We start from the raw sequence: 18,991 nt of genomic DNA, 5'->3' as shown, positions 1-18,991 counted from the left end.
TTGGATCCCATCCTCTTAAATTTTCTTCCCTGACATCTGAACTTTGCAATTGAGGGATTGTGTATACATAGCCTTATACTAGTTCTAGCATTAAAAAAAAACAAATAGTAAAAGAGCAAGAGAGACTAGCAACGAGAGAGCACCGTATCAGATCCTACACATAAGTCCAAATTCACCATGTCACATCAAGAAGCACACAAAAACTGTTGAGATGTCGAGCTCTACACCTTGAGCTGGCATCCACTACGGGTCTTGGCCGCTTACGGAATTTACTCACTGGCGTGTTAGGTGACTGACACGAAAGATCTCTGCCAGTGATTCTACAGCTGGACTACACTTATAGTGCCAGCCTAGTACGCTTCTAGCGAGTTCACACTTAGTGATCGCATGTACATATGTGCTACTTTTCAGCTTTAGCACTTAGTCATTTTTGTACTCTCTTTTCTGTGAAGAAGCTAAGAGAGCAAGAGCATCACAATCCCTTCGTTCGCAATCCACGACCAGATGCACAAGTTTTTCGCACAAGTTTCTGAACAGGTCTCCAAAGTGCAGTATACAGAGATTTACTGTACAAGTACAGTGGTTGTATGTACGCTTGATTGTGGACACTCGTTGAGTGTAGAAAGCGTTATAGGTACCACGATAACAGGTTCAGCAGATTTGCAGGTTTTTGCAGATTGCAGCTATTTTGTCTTAGTGCTTCAAGATGTCTGACGGTTTCAGTCAGATTGTTACTGAGAAGCTTGAGAAAAATAACTACCCTGCATGGAAGTTCAGAATAACAAATTTCCTAAAAGGAAAAGGTTATTGGGACTATGTAGAAGGAGACAATGAAAAGGAACCAGAGATTCCCGAGGCAAATGCTACAGTAGAACAAAGGAAAGCTTTGAGGGACTGGCAACAAGGCAGGAGCAAAGTGATGTATTGGCTTTCTATGAGCATCACAGATGGTATGATGGCTATCTAGCGCATCACCAAGCCTACATGGCTAAGGGGATACAGGATGTGGAGGCCACATGTTTTGAGGATGCAGTTGGAAATGTGCATTGGGATGATGCAATGAATGAAGAGATGGCTGCATTGGAAGCAAACGACACATGGGAGTTGGTGCCATTGCCAAGTGGCAAGAAAGCTATTGGCTGTAAATGGGTGTATAAAACCAAGCATAAGGCTGATGGTAACATTGAGCATCACAAGGCAAGGCTGGTTGCAAAGGGTTATGCACAGACGTATGGCATAGACTATGAGGAGACCTTTGCTCCACTGGCAAAGATGACGACTGTGAGAGCTGTCATAGCAGTGGCTGCATCTAGAGGATGGATTATGCATCAAATGGATGTAAAGAATTCCTTCTTGAATGGTGAGTTGCAAGAGGAAGTGTATATGGATCAACCACCTGGTTATGTCGATCCAGGTTACCCAGATTATGTATGCAGACTTCTCAAAGCTTTGTATGGTTTGAAGCAGGGCTCTAGAGCATGGTATGACAAGATTGCCAAGTATCTTGTCAGTATTGGTTTTAGGAGAGCTCATGCTGATCATTCAATCTATGTACGTGAGAGTGATGTGGGGATTGTGGTCATTACCATATATGTAGATGACCTTATTATTGTTGGTGACAATGCTATGGAGATTGACCATGTGAAGGGTCTTCTCAAACAGGAGTTTGAAATGAAAGATTTAGGCGAGTTGCGCTGCTTTCTTGGCATTGAGGTGATCAGGACTCCAGAGGGTGTATGGCTATCACAGAGACAGTATGCTTTGGACATGTTGTCAAAGTATGGTATGGCTGATTGTAAGCCAATTTCTATTCCCTTGGATGTGAATGCAAAGCTGAGTGCAGAGAAGGGTGATGTTGTTGAGGATGTCAACATGCACAGGAAGATTGCGGGTAGTCTAATCTACTTGACTATCACGAGGCCAGACTTGAGCTACACAGTAGGCTTGGAGAGTCAGTTCATGCAGCTTTCGAGGAAGCCACATTTGGATGGAGTACGACGCACACTTAGGTATGTGCAAGGTACTCTTGACTACGCATTGTTCTATGCAGCAGATGCACCATTAGCATTGTATGGGTATACAGATGCAGATTGGGCAGGTAGCATTGTTGATAGGAGATCTACGAGTGGCTTCATGTTATCTTTTGGGAGTGCTGCTGTTACTTGGAGCAGCAAAAAGCAGCCTACGATTGCTTTATCGAGCACAGAGGCCGAGTACAGAGGTGCAGCAGTTGCAGCATGCGAGGTAGCTTGGCTACGCACATTACTTGAGGACTTGGGAGTGCAGGTGGACCAGCAGATTTTCATCCATTGTGACAACCTCAGCAGCATGCAGTTGGCTAGGAACCCAGTGTTCCATGCCAGGACCAAACACATAGAGGTCCATTACCACTACGTTCTAGAGCGAGTGTTGGCGGGCGACATCGACTTGGTCTACGTCAGCACAGAGGAGCAGATAGCGGATATCTTTACCAAGGCCCTCGGAGCTGAGAAGCTTCGACGTTTCCAGACTATGCTTGGACTCTGCGACATGCAGAGCTCGAGGGGGAGTGTTAAGATGTCGAGCTCTACACCTTGAGCTGGCATCCACTACGGGTCTTGGCCGCTTACATAATTTACTCACTGGCGCGTTAGGTGACCGACACGGAGAATCTCTTCCAGTGATTCTACAGCTGGACTACACTTATAGTGCCAGCCTAGTACGCTTCTAGCGAGTTCACAGTTAGTGACCGCATGTACATATGTGCTACTTTTCAGCTTTAGCACTTAGTCATTTTTGTACTTTTTTTTCTGTGAAGAAGAAGAAGAAGCTTTTCATCTCTGTGTGCTTTGTGCTTGTCTTGTGTAGCTCTCTTGCATCCTCATTCTTTACAAAAACAACTCTTATGTTTTAAAGACCTAACCAAATCTATCTGTATTCTTAGAGATGGCTTGTTCACCAAAGGCATACGCTTCTATTTTTGATGAAAGGTACCCTTTTTATTTTTCTCAAGTGTTTCACATCAGCTACCTTGTACTTTGTTGCGAATGGGATCTGGTAGAGAGACTTGCACGTGAGAGAAATTTTGAGGAGTTAGAATGGTTGATAAGTCTATGGATAACTAGTGATCCCTACCCAGTAGTGAATGTTTCTCCAGTGGCACATGCTTATGCTTTTGCACAAGATGAGTATCCACGCATAGCGAGGTTCTTGATTAACATGCTTGCGCAAGAGGATGATGAAGAAGAAATAATAAAGACCGAGGAAGACTATGGCCTCACGAAAAATCATTTTGTTTATCTAGATGATGTGGATAGAGGCCTAGCCTTAGGGATGCCACTCAGTTTATATAATATCCTCTTTCCTTGATTCTAAAAGGGATGACAGATAGGTTTAGGGGTCTGGATCGTGTTTTGAGTTTGTTTTCTAGGAGTTTTAATTTTTTCACACTGACATGCCTCCTAAAGGTATAGTGCCTTGTTGTTTGATATTGTTATGTAGGACTTATGTGGTTTTCCATCCACATGGCTGAGGACATTTGCTTTGACGAAATGAGCAACTCATACCTCCAAGTGTACTACTTTCCATGATTCACGTTGGTGGATATGTATAATTGCTAATTGTGGTTTTTCATGGTTTGTTTGAGTGCAATAGTTATGTTTGTTATCTGCCATTATAGATGTATAAATTTGTCTTTGCTTAAGTTGATTGAACTAGAGTTTAATCTTATAGATGAGCCTTGGGATTAGGAGACCGTGACTTTAGGTTAACTCATTTACTTGACCACTAGTCCTAGTTGATAAAATTATGTGAGTGTTTAAGACCTTAGTAATGTTTTAGGCATAGAGAAGCTTGCTCACTTAAACAACAAAAGACACTAGTGAGAATACCAAGGAAATGGAAGCAAAAAACATAAGTGCCACGAATGAAAAATCTTACAGTGGAAGAGAAATCCTGGCTTGATTTGGCACTTCACTCACATGTATTGTCTATGGTACTAGAGCCCTAGAGGTTCCTAGTGTGGGTGCTTTTCTTGGAGAAGCAAAAATCCCCGGACATACAAAATAAGCACACATGTCAAATGATTGTGAACCAAAGTAAAAGAAAAAAGAAAAAAAAAAGACCATCAAAAGACTTCCATTGAGCTTACAATTAAAATTTCAAGCTTTTGTTTGGAGTTGTGAGAGCTAGTTCGCTAATCAAAGCTGAAAAGCACAATTAGGGAATCTTGCATTTAGATAATCTTCTTATCTTAGCTAGTTCTAGAGTAGTTGTTTTAACCTTAGTCATAGCTAACTAATTGATAAACTCACCCATAAGCCCAAAACTCTTGATTAATTAATTTCATCAAAGTGCAATTTATTTGTCCTTAATGGTAGTCTAGCATTTCATAAATCTTGCATTTACTCATTTCCACATGTACTTTACATTCCTCTCATGATTTATTGCCATATAATTCTGCTTGCATAAAACAGTGACTTTGCCTTGCAGATTTGAAAATCCAGATGCTCTACAACATGGACAAAACGGGCTTTCTCTACTAAGTTATGAGGGTGGAATCTACATAAGGAAGGGGGACATGTTACCACCAAGCGACCACATTTTATGTAGCCATGGTCCGGGCTTGTCGGACTTGCTAGTAGTGTATTATGTTATTGGCCGGGCTTGTCGGTCAAGTAGGAATGGTTAAGAGTGATCGCCAATGAGAGGCACACTCTAAAATTGGAACCTATAATGTTTGGGTGAGATTGGCTAAGTGTGGGCGCCCAAATGTGAATGGGAAAGCCCATATAAAAGTCAATCTAAACCCAAAATAGGTCATTCTCTCATTTGTGCAATGCTAGAAGAGTGCTCTTGCTCTATCTCCTTTGTATACTAGTGTGTGTGTGTGCTTGAGAGAGAGAGAGAGAGAGAGAGAGAGAGAGAGAGAGAGAGAGAGAGAGAGAGAGAGAGAGAGAGAGAGAGCACTGTGACGACACGACGGCGGCAAGGCGGTTGAGCACGGCGCAACGATTGCTCCCTCTTCTTCGTAGTGATGAATCCTTCATGACAACAAGCGTAGAGCAGTGAGTGACACACCATTGTCATCTTTGAGCCTACTAATTTAGGCTAGTTGCGTGCTTGGATCCATTTGTGGCTTGCACACAGTGTTAGGCAAGTCCCTTGCTTTGATACATGCGGCAGAAGCCCACACGGTTATACAAGCTTTTACAAAAATACATCACGGAAACAGAATATTCTCACACAGAAAGCCTTCTCTTTTCTAGAGCAAACAACCTTTTTGTTGATTACAAAGAGATATTGATTGGGCAAGGTATATTTGAGATTAAGGTACTCGTGAAGGTGACTGAGGTGCTAGTTGTTATTCACTATAATGTCGTGCATTGCATCGTTGTGGAAGCATATTTGTAGGTCAACTGTGAAAGGGAAAGAGTAATGCCGTGTGCTAGTCTCTACCTAACCATGCTATCTTATAGCCTCCCCCTAGCATACACACTGTCCGATCGTGCTGGTGGGCTTGTCCGTAGGACCCGTGTCCTCACATCACCCCCCCCTTGGAGAATTGTTTTCATCCTCAAAAACAAACATAGAAAAATGTTTCTTAAGTGCGGAGACATTCTCCCATGTAGAACCTTCTTCAGGCCTATCTAACCATTTTACCAACACCTGTCTTTTGACATGATGTCTGGTGCGAAGCTCATGAGAATCCAAAATCTTTTCGAGTTCATGAGGGGTGCTTGGCAATTTGATAAGGTCAACTAAAACATTTGTGTCAATGACATTATCATTCTGTCCTAGCTGCTTTCGTAAACGGCTAACATGAAAAAGAGGATGAACTCGTGAGTGCTCGAGAAGAGCTAACTTATAGGCCACTTGACTTATATGTTTGAGAACGGTAAATGGTCCACGATATCGATATTGCGGTAAAATTTTAGCAACTTTTTTCAGCTTTAGACTTTCTGAATGCTCTAGAACCTTGAGGAGAACTTTGTCTCCTTCTTCGAAAGTAGCAAGACGACGATGCTCATCTGCGTACTTCTTATAATTTATATCGATGTTGAGCTTGCTTAACATTCTGCCGAGCTACTTGAAGCATATCAAAATGATATTGGAGAAAATCATTCGCTTTTTGTATCTTCTTCGTAGCCAACCCCACCGTAACAGTTGATCTAAGTTGAAAACCATATGAAAGCATAAATGGACTAAACCTTGTAGTCACATGCTTTGAAGTATTATAAGAAAATTTCAATATAAGCAAGTAGTCTTCCCAATTGGTTTGCTTCTGGCTAACATACGCTCATAGCATATCCTCTAGCACTTGATTAACTCTTTTGGTTTGACCATCTGTTTCTGGATGATCAGCGGTACTAAGATTAAGTGTAGTTTCCAACTTTTGAAACACTGCTCTCCAGAAGTGATTATCAAACTTTTGATCTTTGTCACTAATGATACTAGTTAGAAGACCGTAGAGTCTATATATATTCTCTATAAATAGTCATGCTAATTTTGGTGTCACTAGGAGCCATTCCCCTTTCAACATGGTTGTCTTTCAGGTGCTCTCATAGCTTTGCTCTTTCCTTCGCCAAACAAGGTCCATATATGTGATGATGGTAATATGATGATCTGCCGATTTGATCTTTACTCCTATAGCTCTCCCAAAGGGATGATTAAAAACCACCGTTGATTCTAGATCCTTGTCCACAACAAAGAGGACACCACAATATCCATCAGCTCCTTCTTTGTAGATGACTAGCTTCTTCCCACTTCTTGTTTTCTTTTGCTTGCAACATCGAGGTGATGCTCATGGATAGTCCAAAAGTTGATTTCCTTAGCCTTTTTGAGTTCCTCCCAAAAGAGGGAGCTCTTGTTCTGGGTTTTAAGCCCCTTCACATTCCATGATTAAAGAACAAACTCTTCCATTACTGAGAGAGGGGTACGACCTTCTACACCTCTAGGAACTCTTTTTTCCGTTCCCTCTTTCCTATTTTCTTTATCCATTGGTCCTTTCCCATCCCCCTCACTTATCGTGAGGGTTTCTGGGTTAACATCCCGAAGAGCCTCAAAGATATTATTAGAGAGGAAGGGGGGTTTAAGACTATTTGATGGAGCTTCTTTCATCTGCCTAGCAATCCGTGCCTGGGAATTGAGCCGCTTGCATGAGATATTGGAGACTTGCTATTATCCTTCATCTTTTTTTCTAAATGTGGGTGATAATCAATCCTCAAAGAGCAAAGTTATCCTAGTAAAATCTAGGAGCAACATTGAGGGTATTGAGTGCAATTTGAAAACCGACCTAACCTATTGTAGCCTGTAAATAGTCAAAGCTTCATAGTGCTCAGCTGTGATCCTTGAGGGTAAAGGCTCAAAAGAAATGCGATAGTGAAAGCTAGCCTTGATTGGCTTGCAACAAAGAACTTAGAGTACTGTGTATTAGAAATGCGCTATACCACGGATTGGAAAAAGATAATAGGAGGTTATGTTACATTGTTGTTCCCTTGAAGGAACAACTGAGGGACCAACTTAAGGGGAAAGGGAAATTCTTTCAAGAAAAACCAAGGTTAAGGGTCACGTTGGTATCCCAAAACAAACACCTAAAAGTTCCACTTGAGTGTTTCTAATGTGGCATTAGGAAGGGAATGGGGTCTAAGGCGGCCTCTTTATTTACCATGGGATTAAAAAGAAGATTATGGAAGGGCAAATGGGTGGATGCCATGTGGATTGAAATGGTGGGTATGGCGGGGGCCTAAAAGTAAGTGGTCAAACTTGTACTCTTTTAAAAAATATAAAGAGAAAATCTCTTATAAATTCAAAAAGTTAAACTTTTCTCTAAATAGCTGGGGAAAAACCAATCCTTTCTCTCTCTAGTGGCTACCAATTTCTCCCTACCCCTCTCCTAAAAGGGAGTCCCTCCAAAAATATGTTGATCTTTCCCTCCCTCTCTCTCTATTGTACCATCTCTCACTTCTCTTCACTAATTCATCTTGCAAGACCAAGAGGAGCGCCTAAAGCAGCTTGCTAACAAACTCGATCGAGATGCTGACCTTTTAAAAACACGAAGGGTCGACCTCTAAAGCTGATCATAAAAGGTGATTGGAAGCTAAGTGTGAATTGATTGAAGAACATATCAAGGAGGTGAGGAAGGCCATAATATTATTCAAAAAATCCTTCCTTCAGTCGGAGGAAGGATAATCAAACTCACTTCTTTAGGGTCCTCAAAGTCAAGAGAATTAGGAGCCTTGCTCATTCGTCACAGATGGGGAGGAAATGACGTGAAGGATCTAGCTAAAATGGCTCAATTTACAATAGATTATAGGCCAGCCTAAGGCCCACTCCCTGGAGGTGTATGAAGCTAGAGCTACTCTTCTTGCGAGTTTCAAAAAAATGGTTTCCCAATTAGATGCCAACCTCTTGGAAAAGGCGTTCAAGGGGAAATTCTTTTTTGCATTGCAAGCTTTAGGCAAAGAGAAGTCCCTTGAATGGGGACACTTTGACTAATGAGTTTTTCAAAGAATTTTGGGACGATCTTAAGTCCCTAATCACGCGAATGTCTAACCAAGCCTTGGTTAGTGGAGTCCTTGACTTAAGCATTAAAAGGGGCCTCATCAAAATTATACCCAAACAAATTTGCTTCTCCTAGATTAAACATTGGTGTCCCATTACTATGATGTCAGTGGCCTATAAAATTATTGCCAAAATCATAGCCCTCTGGCTCTCTCCCCTCCTGGACAAGGTCATTACTCCCCACCAAGATGGTTTTATCAAAGGGAATGTCAATCTATGATAATATTATGGCAACAATGGTCGGCATAGAGAATGCAACATTCACTAAGTAGGAGTATATTCTATTGTAGCTAGATTTAGATAAAGCTTATGACAAGATTAATTAGTCGTTCATCAAAGATGTTATGGAATTGTTGTGCTTTGGACTATGGATGTGTCGCTTGGTTAGCACCCTTGGTGTGGGTACCCATTTCTACCTAACAATGATCAACTTTTGGTGAAGATGTTTGTGGATATTCCCTTTTCTGTCGCAAATCTTGCCCTTAAGTGATTAGGAAGGCTCCCGACATTTTGCAGACGTATGCCATTGCATCAAGGTCAAAGTGTAGTATTAAAAAATCAAGATTGATTTCTCTATCAAAAATGGCTCGGTCAATCCATCAATGTGGAGCAGGGAGATAATGTCAAAAGGGAAGATATTTCGCCACTTGGGGACCTCTATGGGGTGGACGTAACCCACAAGAAAAAATTACTATGGGTCATGGATAAGGTAAGGATCAAGATGCGAAGGTGGAAGTATATGCTTCTTCCTTTCCCGAGCAGATAAAAAGTGACAAATTCGTTTATGCTCCCTAACATAGCCTTCAATGTTCTACTACTAAAGTTATCCAAATGCAACTAGAAAGAGTTCTTGAAACTGGTGAAAATATTCTTATGAAAAAACAACAGTAAATACTCGATGTCCTAAGGATGGGCATCCGTTGCAAGACCTATAGAGCAGGGAATGATTGGGATCCTTAACCCTAGTACTCATTTGGAGGCCCAATGTGCCAAGTTTGTGGTAACAATCATGAATCAAGACCATGCATGGGCAATTATGACAAAGGCTATGATGGAAAATGCCAAACTATGCTTGCAAGGTGGCTAGTGGAAAGGGCTTGAGACACAAGACAAGTTGCTTGCCCCTCAATGGTCTTACCTGAAGCTTGGAGGCACAACGGACGAGTTAGTTCGGAAATGCAATAGAGCAGCAAAGGCCTTGGAATGGGGAGAGAGAACTAGGTACTTTCACAACTCTATAACTCAGTGATCCCCTTGCGGCTATCTAAGACTGGAAGCATCCTTTTGAGCCCATTTTGGAGGGAAGTTGCTAGAAAGATCAATAGTAAAGGACTACGATGACTAGGCCAGTTTTGGGACAACACCAACAGAAGCTAGAAAGGAACATACCAACTGACCTCCCACTTTCACCTCAGTAGGACTGAGACTGCTAGCCAAAAGAGCTTTAGAATGACTAGATAGGTATTGATTGTCTATTTGTGAATTTAGATTTGAGTTGAAAGCATGGCAGTGGCCCATGAATAGACATTTCCTTAAACCGCGAACCAAGGACTTGTACAAATGAGTTATGGTCTTGTTGGATTGGTTTTCCCCCCTAAACAAGCAGTGGGGCAAGCAATGGCCAAAATCAAGATGAGGCTAATCGTACCATGTCGCCAATCTTGAACAGCTCCCACTGCACGTAACCATGGTCTGCCCAGTATAATAGGATATGCTCCCAACCTTGATGGCATCACATGAAAATCAACCACTGTCTTTGCATCATATGCCTCCACTTCTAAGCTCTTTACAACACCCAAGCATTTTACTTTTTGATGGTTTGCCAATCTGATCCGAAAACCTGACACCCCAGCCACTGTGAGACCCATCTTCTCAACACATGAGTGTATTATGACACATATTTGAGCTCCGCCATCCACATAACCTTGTCCCAAATTTTTCCTTTTATGCCACACATCTACTATTGGACAAATGTCTGGTAGCTCATCCATTGCCAACACCTTTACTGAACCTCTCTCTGGCTCTGTCTCCATTGGGTTAACCATCCTCTTCCACTGTCGCTTTAGCTTAGGCACCATCTCTATAAGCTGCCCAAAAGTAACATCTGCCTTCCTGCTGGTCAGATCCTCCTTCAAGTCATAGCTTAATTGCCCATCCCCCAGTGGAAAATCTGAAACATGAAACTTTCGACGAGCTCTCCTTTTCCTCTTGGCCTTGACATCCTCGCCTTCATGGCTCTTTCCTTTCTTCTTACTAAGACCTGGGGCACTTCTTCCTTCCTTATCCTCTGTGGTCCTCTTCCCAATAGGCATCACTAATGTATCCTCTAGCTTTGATGCCTTCTCCAAGGTGACTACACTTAGCACTTTTGTCTTTCCCTTTTCCTCCTGGGTCAGTCCACTGTTTCCTTCGTCTCCCTTAATTTCGATGCCATAATCATTTGACCTAGATAGCACCTGTCTTGGAAATGGATACATGTCTCCCCCCATCCTTGGTGGCTTATCACATTGCGGGCTGATGTGACCCAACTCTCCACAATTATAACATGTGGGCGTCTGCCTCCAAAACCTACCATTGCTTTGTCCAACACCATTACTAGGCCTTTCTTCACCTCCTGGCTGATTTGCAAACCTCCCTCGACCTCGATTATTTCCCACTTGACCTAGCATGTTTAGGCTTAGATTCTTCATCAAATCTACCACTTGCCTCATGTCTTGCCTTAGCCCATAATCTTGCACCGATGTAGTGACCACTACTGGCATAACCTGAGATGTAAGAGGAACCACTGGTTCATGATGAACTCCTGACATGCGACCTTGTAAAGACTCTATAGGCTGAAATTCAGACCTCATGGGCAAAGACTCCACCCCTAACTGGCTCATTTTCCTCAACTTTCACTCTTTGTTCCTTGCTACCTCTAGTGCATCTTCATATGTCATAGGCTTCTTTAGCTCCAATCTCCAACGTATATTCTCCCAAAGACCAGCCAAGAACCTGTCCTTCTTCATCATGTCTGGCGGGGGTACCTGTGGTGCTAAGGCCTTGCACATCCGCTTCCATGCCAATGAGAACTTACGTATGTACGCATCTACTTGCTCACGTTCCTTTTGCACCAAACCTTGTGCTTCTTGCCACACTTTGTCATGATCTTCTATCTTCACAAACTCCACTTCCAACCCATGCCTTAGATTGTCCCAACTCAATCTTAAAAGTGGATCAGCCACACGCAACTCCTCTTCAAATGTTTTGGACGAGACTCGTGCATCACTCTTCAAACAAATTTGGAGAAGACGTAACATTTGTGCAGTGTCATGAATCTGGTTACTAATGCAGGCAACCTCCATCTTTTCCAAAAAATCTTCCACATCTTCCTCACTTCTTCCATGAAACTCCGGATAAGAGAAAGCCATGGCTACCCAAGTTACAATGCTTTGAGAACCCCTTCGAACACACGTGCAAGAACCCAAAACTTCTCACTACCCAATCCCCAGAAACTTCAATGGAGCTCAACTTTAGATAAGGACAAACACATGCATATCAAATGAGTTTTCATAGTTAATCATCGGAATGACAACAGGCAAAGGACATTCCAGGATCTCTCGTAATCTTCTTGGCCCGAACATAAAGACTATGCACTCCTGGAAAAAAACCTTTCTGGACACATGAACATTTATCTGGATTCTTTGAGTTAAATGAAAAGGAGTGAATTGAGGGCCATTTTGATCATCCATTAAAGCCAACCATGAAGCTCCCAAGAAGGCACACCTGACTTAATCTCTGATTTTGCCAAAATTTCAGCAGCATAACAGCATAAATGGCTCAAAAGACCAAGAAACCAACCATCATAACTTGGAAAAATTTTGACAGAGTTTTCCTAGAAGTAGAGTAGTAGGAACCCAAAATATAGATTGTATATATATGCATAAATTGTCAACAATAGAACTCGAGCATCAAATATGACTCACTAGTATATAGCCTATGGCGAGGTCACAAAAAAGGTGCTCCAGCTACCTGTATCATCGAAAGGATCTCCACATTTGAGAATCCCCCAGCTCAATAAAAACCTCACACTATCGACCCTCACACGAAGGCTAATGCAAATCGCGTATAATCAAGTCTCAGAAATGACTATCTTCCAGGCCAAGTCTCAAAAATGGCTGGGACTGCCAAATACAACCAAGTATGGCTCCACAAATGCGTACAATGACAGTTTCCACAAGTAACGTACAATCCAGCAGACAATGCGCTCAAATAGGCGCCAAGTGATGCATACCCACAACAATTGCAAGTGACATCACTGCTAGTATATCACTGTACTCCAGCTACCTGTACCTGTGTAAATCACTTGTATCTGTCCCTGTCCCTGTAACCTGTAACCTGTAGCCCCGAATCTCGAAGCTCGAAGCAGAAGGTACTCGAAGAAGATCCTCCGTGGGGGCGCCAAAAGAATGTGAGCGGGATGGAAACACACACAACACCTCTATAATGACCCGACACACATTCTTGGGATGATATACACACACATTATGGGGCACCACTCGGCTTACACAACCAGCCTGGCCGAGACAGGAAACAACCAGACGGAGTGAGAAGAGAGAGATTTCCCACTTGCCCACTCAACACTCACACATACACACTCACACACACACACTCTCAATTCAGCTCAAAGGAGGCAAATTGCCGTTGTTTAGACTCAATGAAGCTCAGCCCAACACCAATGGGGCAAATAGTTTACACAGTATTGAGGAAATACACCAGATACAACCACAAAGTTAAGCGGAGGCTTCACTCACCGGAGAAGATTACACAGAAAAACAACAAAAAATCTGTGAGGAATTTCCAAAAACCCCACCCTACAATGTCACAGTGCTCAAATCCGACCTCGGATGAGCAGTTGAGGGCCAAAAAATGCTCCAAAAACAGCAAAAACACACTTGCGGCTGTTCCTCCTCTCTTCTCCACGTTTTTTCTGGTCTTCTCTCAGTTTTTTCAGTTTCCACATTTAGCTTTATTAGTTGGGCACCTTTGGCCTTTTAGATGACCTCAAACGGACCCCGAACAGGCCAAAAACTGACCTCGCAATGTATAGTTGTCACCTTTTTGCATCATCCGCACACCTGACACTCATTTCTTTTCAATAATGCGTCTCGCAACCACGTGAAGTGGCCCCAAAAAGTGGTCCTAGTGATGACCTTTCTGCATAACTCTCACAAGAAAACACCCACGTTGTGTCCGTCCTCATCCGCGTACAAATATTGACCCCGTTCGCCCTCCTGACGCCACTAGATGCCATTTGACGCACATGCTTACCTCATGTTGTCGGCCCGCGGATAGCTTCCTCGAGAAGTTTTACGCGCTACCAACTCCTCCTTATTGTAAAAAAAACATAGTGGTACTGGTAATAGTGAAAATCGATGCACTATGTACACCCTGTCCTAACTGTACACATGTGGGCCCCACGTAACCACCTGGCTCTGAAAAATGGGCAATTCTTTATTTGATGCACCATGCATGTATACGTACATATGCGCAATCCCTTGCTCCAAAAAACTCCTGACAACGTAAGCTTGATCAAACATGTTGATGGACGTGAGCACCACACGGTGCTTCAACTCGCCTTGGCCGTACTGGACGTACAATGCTTGGTCCTCTGTTATCTCCTCTACTTCGACTCCCTTTGCGAACCACCGGAAGTGAGGTTTCTGTAGGTCTTTCCCAACCATGCCTGTGAAGGTGTGCATCCTCACTTGCCACATCGACTTGCACATGACCACACCACCCCTGTGGCTTCATGATATGCCAACCCAGATACGCTTTCAACAAATTGCCGACAGCCTTAATGGAGGTCAAGAAGATAACAACCACCATTTGGAAGTCCATGGAGATGATCGAGCATTCCTCCCTTCTCGAGTGCAAACAATCCCCTTACACACTCCCTGTCTACAAACTCAACCACGTTTGTGAAAAGGCTGGAGTCAATGTCGCCATTGCCAATCCCGACCGTGATGGAGAGTTGTAGCTCTGTCGCTCTGCTAATGGAGGGGCCTGCCTCATCGGCGCGAGCCTTGCGACAATGCCTTGCCCTCGACCCTTCCCTGTTGACGTTTGCATCGGTGGCAGCGTCAACACGCAGCCGCTTGCAAGCCCGATCGTTTCCTCTCTCCATGTTGATGTTGTTCAAGCGTGCTTTCCGCTCCCTGCCAGCTGCGGTGATGAAGACCCTGCAGGAGGTCTGGCAGCAGGCATTTCTGAGATCCCACCCTCCATTGCAAGCTTCCAGGCGGCCTTGAATTTTGCCATCACTCGGCCGAACAGAAGCCCTGCCTTGAACAAGAGCCATATCATCACTCTCTAAAGCAGAGAGGGTGTTGAGAAGAGGAGGTACCGACTGTGTGCAGGAGCTCGAGTGTAGAGGGAGTATGGAGGAGAACGAGTGTAGAGGGAGTATGCAGTGTGTACAAGAGACGGTAGCAACATATATAGCTTCTGAGCACCACCCTACAGCAGCCAGCAAGTGGGTGCAAACCCACGCTCGTCGAACCTCTTGCTTCTTGCAAGTTGCAGCGCCCACACTCACCTCACCGTCGCTTCAACTCCAGGCTACTGAGCCCCCACCTTCGTGCCCACTTCGACACTTTCATTCCCCTTCTTGCTGGCACCTTTTTTGCTAGCTAAGTAGCACCGTGCAACTTCTCAGGCTTTTGCTCCTTACCGATGCTCGGGATCCCACTTCTTGCCGGCACATTCTTTAAGAGATTTAGCACCATGTGAGGGACGGGATGGGCTGCCACTTGGCAACTTGAATCTCCTCCCCCATAATATGATACATAGATATTAAGCCATCAGCCAGGGCAACTCTTCAATACTAATAGCCTCCCAAAGTCCCTTGACTATGAGTAAACAATGGAATTCTAGAAAGAGTTGAGAACCCAATCAGCATTGAGGAGAGTGACTTTCTCAGATGGAAAAAGTGAGCAAAGAATATGCCAAGATTTTGCAGGCATCATAATGAAGATGAGCATCTAAGTAGAGATCCAATAGCTCTCTCTCTCTCTCTCTCTCTCTCTCTCTCTCTCTCTCTCTCTCAACGATTATCTTGAAAGAAATCGGGGATACGTGTGTAGGGCCATGCCAAGAAAGCTCAACATCCAAGCCATCGACTGCAAAAGGTGTCATAACTGCCACGTGCAAGGCAGTTGTTCAATGCATATGCACCCAAGGCACTCCATCAATATTTGATGCTGCATGGGTTGGACCTGGTCACACTCTCTTTCTTATTGTGACCGTGTCTTTGACTTCATGCGAGTTCTAGCATCACAATTTGCACAATTGCACCTAGCTTAATGAACTACCTTCTCCCTTGTTGGTTTGGAGCATTGAAAGCACTTGATTGTTCAGCACAATGCCTTGGATTTTGGCTATTCATGGGCGCCATGTGCCGAGAGAGAGAGAGAGAGAGAGAGAGAGAGAGAGAGAGAGAGAGAGAGCATCATCCTTGTCGCCACCAACATATCATGTTGGGATGGTAGCATACCACAACTTTGTGAGAGCCAGTTGAAGCACCGCAAAAATATTTGGTGCAATTTTTCTATCGACATGTTGTAGCCGTGTTGGGAATTGCTTGCCCACACACACACACACAAAGAGAGAGAGAGAGAGAGAGAGAGAGAGAGAGAGAGAGATGCCATCATCCTTGATCATCACTACCAGCATATCATGCAACTCTAGTAGTGCATCAGTACATCTTTGTGAGGGCCTATGACTTTGTGAGACACGTCCAGGTTTTTCATCGACGTGTTATAGCTATTAAGTCACATGGCAATAGTGTAGAGAGAGAGAGAGAGAGAGAGAGAGAGAGAGAGGGGGGGGGGGGGGGGGGGGGGGGGGGGGGGGGGGGGGGGGGGGCTCAACAGTAGCCCAAGATGTTACGAGGATGATAACAACAAGGACCACTTGCTGCCAAATAACACCCACCCCCCCCCCTTCTCTCTCTCTCTCTCTCTCTCTCTCGACACACCACAATCGTGCAACTTTAAGATTAAAAAATGTTGACCTAGATACCATTTGAGCTTGAGTGTGAAGGAGGGTGTGGCGACGGTGATGGATCAAGGGGTGTGGAGGGGGTGATAATGCTCTGAAGAAGGAGTAAACCTCATAGTGGTAAAAGCAGGAGTAAACCTCATAGTGGTAAAAGCAGCTGACAAGAAACAGTTGGGCACCTAGACTGGAACCACACATTATGTGAGGTGGGTATTCCAATAGGCATTGCGAGAATTATGTTTGGCTGAAGTAGCCCATGCATTGAGCCAATGCGTTCATGCCGAGTGTGCTGGCACTCACAAACCGGTCCTGTAGGTAGGATGTGCTGAGCATGTGAGGGAGCAAGGGTGGTCACTTTCTCCATCATGCTGTGCACAAACCATAGAGCACTATTGAGGTGCTGTTCACAACAACGAGAGAAAGAGGAGTCAGTCGTAGGAGTCAGCCATGCTGCCCCCTCCGATCTGCTAGTGCTTGTGTGTGTGTGTGTGTGTGTGTGTGTGAGTGAGAGAGAGAGAGAGAGAGAGAGAGAGAGAGAGAGTGTCCAACGACTTGAGCATGGGACTGTACTTAAAACTCTCGTAGGATTCCAATTCCCAAGCGTTTTTATCATCTTGATTGCTTTTGCAGGTCCGGTCTCTACAACCATCATCCTTGTCACTCCGAGCATATCAGGCTCACTACAAATCCTTTGGCTTTCAACTTTGGGTTGGTCTTTCAGTTTTCACTTTGGCAGCACACCACCTTCCTCAATCTCTAGGTGCGGTCATCTTGTCCTTGCATGTTGACCGACACACAATTGAGAGAGAGAGAGAGAGAGAGAGAGAGAGCCTATTATCGTCGTTGTCCTCACACCGTCTTGGGCTGGTTGGGCAAGGAGCTTGCAAAGTCAGGGAGCTGCATATCTCTAGGGTCCGGCAATGACCTCTGTGTGTGTGTTGCCTCTTCGGCTGCACGTTTGCCTCTGGTCCCTATTTGTTCGCCTTCCATCCCCTCCAAGATCTGGAGAACGTCGTTGATTTCTCACCACCTCCCATATTGGGTTCCCCTTCAAGCTTCGTGAGACCGGATGGCTTCCTAGCAACTCAAGAGACGTCCATGCTCAACACCTTCCACGTATACCCACCTCTAGCTACATGGAGTGCCTAAATACGACCTCCCATAATAGAGTAGAAAGATATAGTGCTTTTGTAAATACACAAGCTCATGCGACCTGCATCCGGCGGGTCTCGCTTGCTCTTATGAATGGGTTAGCTCTATTGGCTAAAGGCATATGAAGTTGCTCAAGGTGGTTGGGGTGTGGTGCAACCTGTTGGTGGAACTCGCTAATGGTGTTGGGAGGCCAAAAAAAATAATGATTGTCATTGCCAATCGAGCGAGTGAAAGCTTGCGAGTAGTAGTTGTAGTGACCAAGCCTTTATGAGGTGTAGAGGATGCAGACATAACGCAGTAGGACCTTGACCACAGAGTAGAGAAGGGCTCATCGTTATTAATTATGCCAAATTTTCCAAGCTCAAAATACATTAAATGCAAACCTTTTTGTATGTGCAATAGTGTAAACGTCTCTCTTTCTCCCTCTTACTTGTTGATAAGAACTAATTGGATCCTCTCTCTCTAGGCCTATATGAGTGCAAGTGCTCTCTCTCTCTCTCTCTCTCTCTCTCTCTCTCTCACACACACACACACACACACACACACACACACACACACACATAATATATTGACAGTCAGATATACCCCCCCCCCCCCCCCCCCCCCCCCCCCCCCCCCCCCCCCCCACACACACATACAGAATTTGGTATACTTATATCACTCCTTACCAATCACACACACACACACACACACAGACACATACATATGTACATAGAAAATATAGATTACTACTAGTAACATATACAAATAACAAAGAAAGCTGGACATGGTTTGAAGACACGTTACTAATTTGTTACTGTGACAGCAGGCAATTACTGCCCTGGCAGACGAATGACAAAGCAAGGATTGGAGGTGGAAGAGGACTCCAAAATATTCATCACTTTTTTTTTTAAAAATCCATATGGTTTTTTATTTGTAACATAATGGATGGGGGACATGACAACAATGTAACCTTTTTTGAATGAAGTAGAATCCTTGTATCAAAGATATTGGTGTATTTGACTTGTATTTAATGGGATTACCCTGACTGGATGAGGTATTATTTTTGGCAATCCAATGAGTGGATACACTTGCAACAAGGGAAGTAGGTGCACATGATAGTTAAGGCACCGTATGCAGAGCACTTATAAAACGCTGGAAGGGTTAACTGAAAGAGAACGTTGAGCCCAAACTCTACAATGCATGTATTATCTGTGAGCACGCATGTGTAGGCAAGCCACAAAGCATAGTTGTAGTGCATTAAGTATAGCGCATAACT

The 18,991-nt window shown here is 43.9% G+C and overlaps 1 protein-coding gene across 1 annotated transcript; it reads left to right on the top strand.

Moving 5' to 3' along the window:
• Positions 1-16,924: 16,924 nt before the first annotated feature.
• Positions 16,925-18,759, top strand: LOC147456406 (uncharacterized). The gene is made up of 3 exons (XM_086515472.1): positions 16,925-17,057; positions 17,212-17,341; positions 18,542-18,759. Exons 1-3 carry the CDS (start codon positions 16,947-16,949, stop codon positions 18,655-18,657), a joined length of 357 nt encoding a protein of 118 aa, XP_086371598.1. The 5' UTR covers positions 16,925-16,946; the 3' UTR covers positions 18,658-18,759.
• The last annotated feature ends 232 nt before the right edge of the window (positions 18,760-18,991 follow it).

This window comes from Adiantum capillus-veneris, chromosome 6 (genome assembly GCF_014529385.1).
Source record: "Adiantum capillus-veneris isolate H3 chromosome 6, ASM1452938v2, whole genome shotgun sequence".
Taxonomy (NCBI): domain Eukaryota; kingdom Viridiplantae; phylum Streptophyta; class Polypodiopsida; order Polypodiales; family Pteridaceae; genus Adiantum; species Adiantum capillus-veneris.
This window is presented reverse-complemented; position numbering and strand designations above follow the sequence as displayed.

Bases quoted from the DNA above. Each gene is read 5' to 3' on its own strand.
- LOC147456406 (XM_086515472.1), top strand. From the start codon at position 16,947: ATGCTGTGCACAAACCATAGAGCACTATTGAGGTGCTGTTCACAACAA. The intron at 17,058-17,211 runs GTGTGTGTGTGT...TTGCTTTTGCAG, and splicing joins CCTCCGATCTGCTAGTGCTT to GTCCGGTCTCTACAACCATC. The intron at 17,342-18,541 runs GTGCGGTCATCT...CTGTGACAGCAG, and splicing joins CCACCTTCCTCAATCTCTAG to GCAATTACTGCCCTGGCAGA.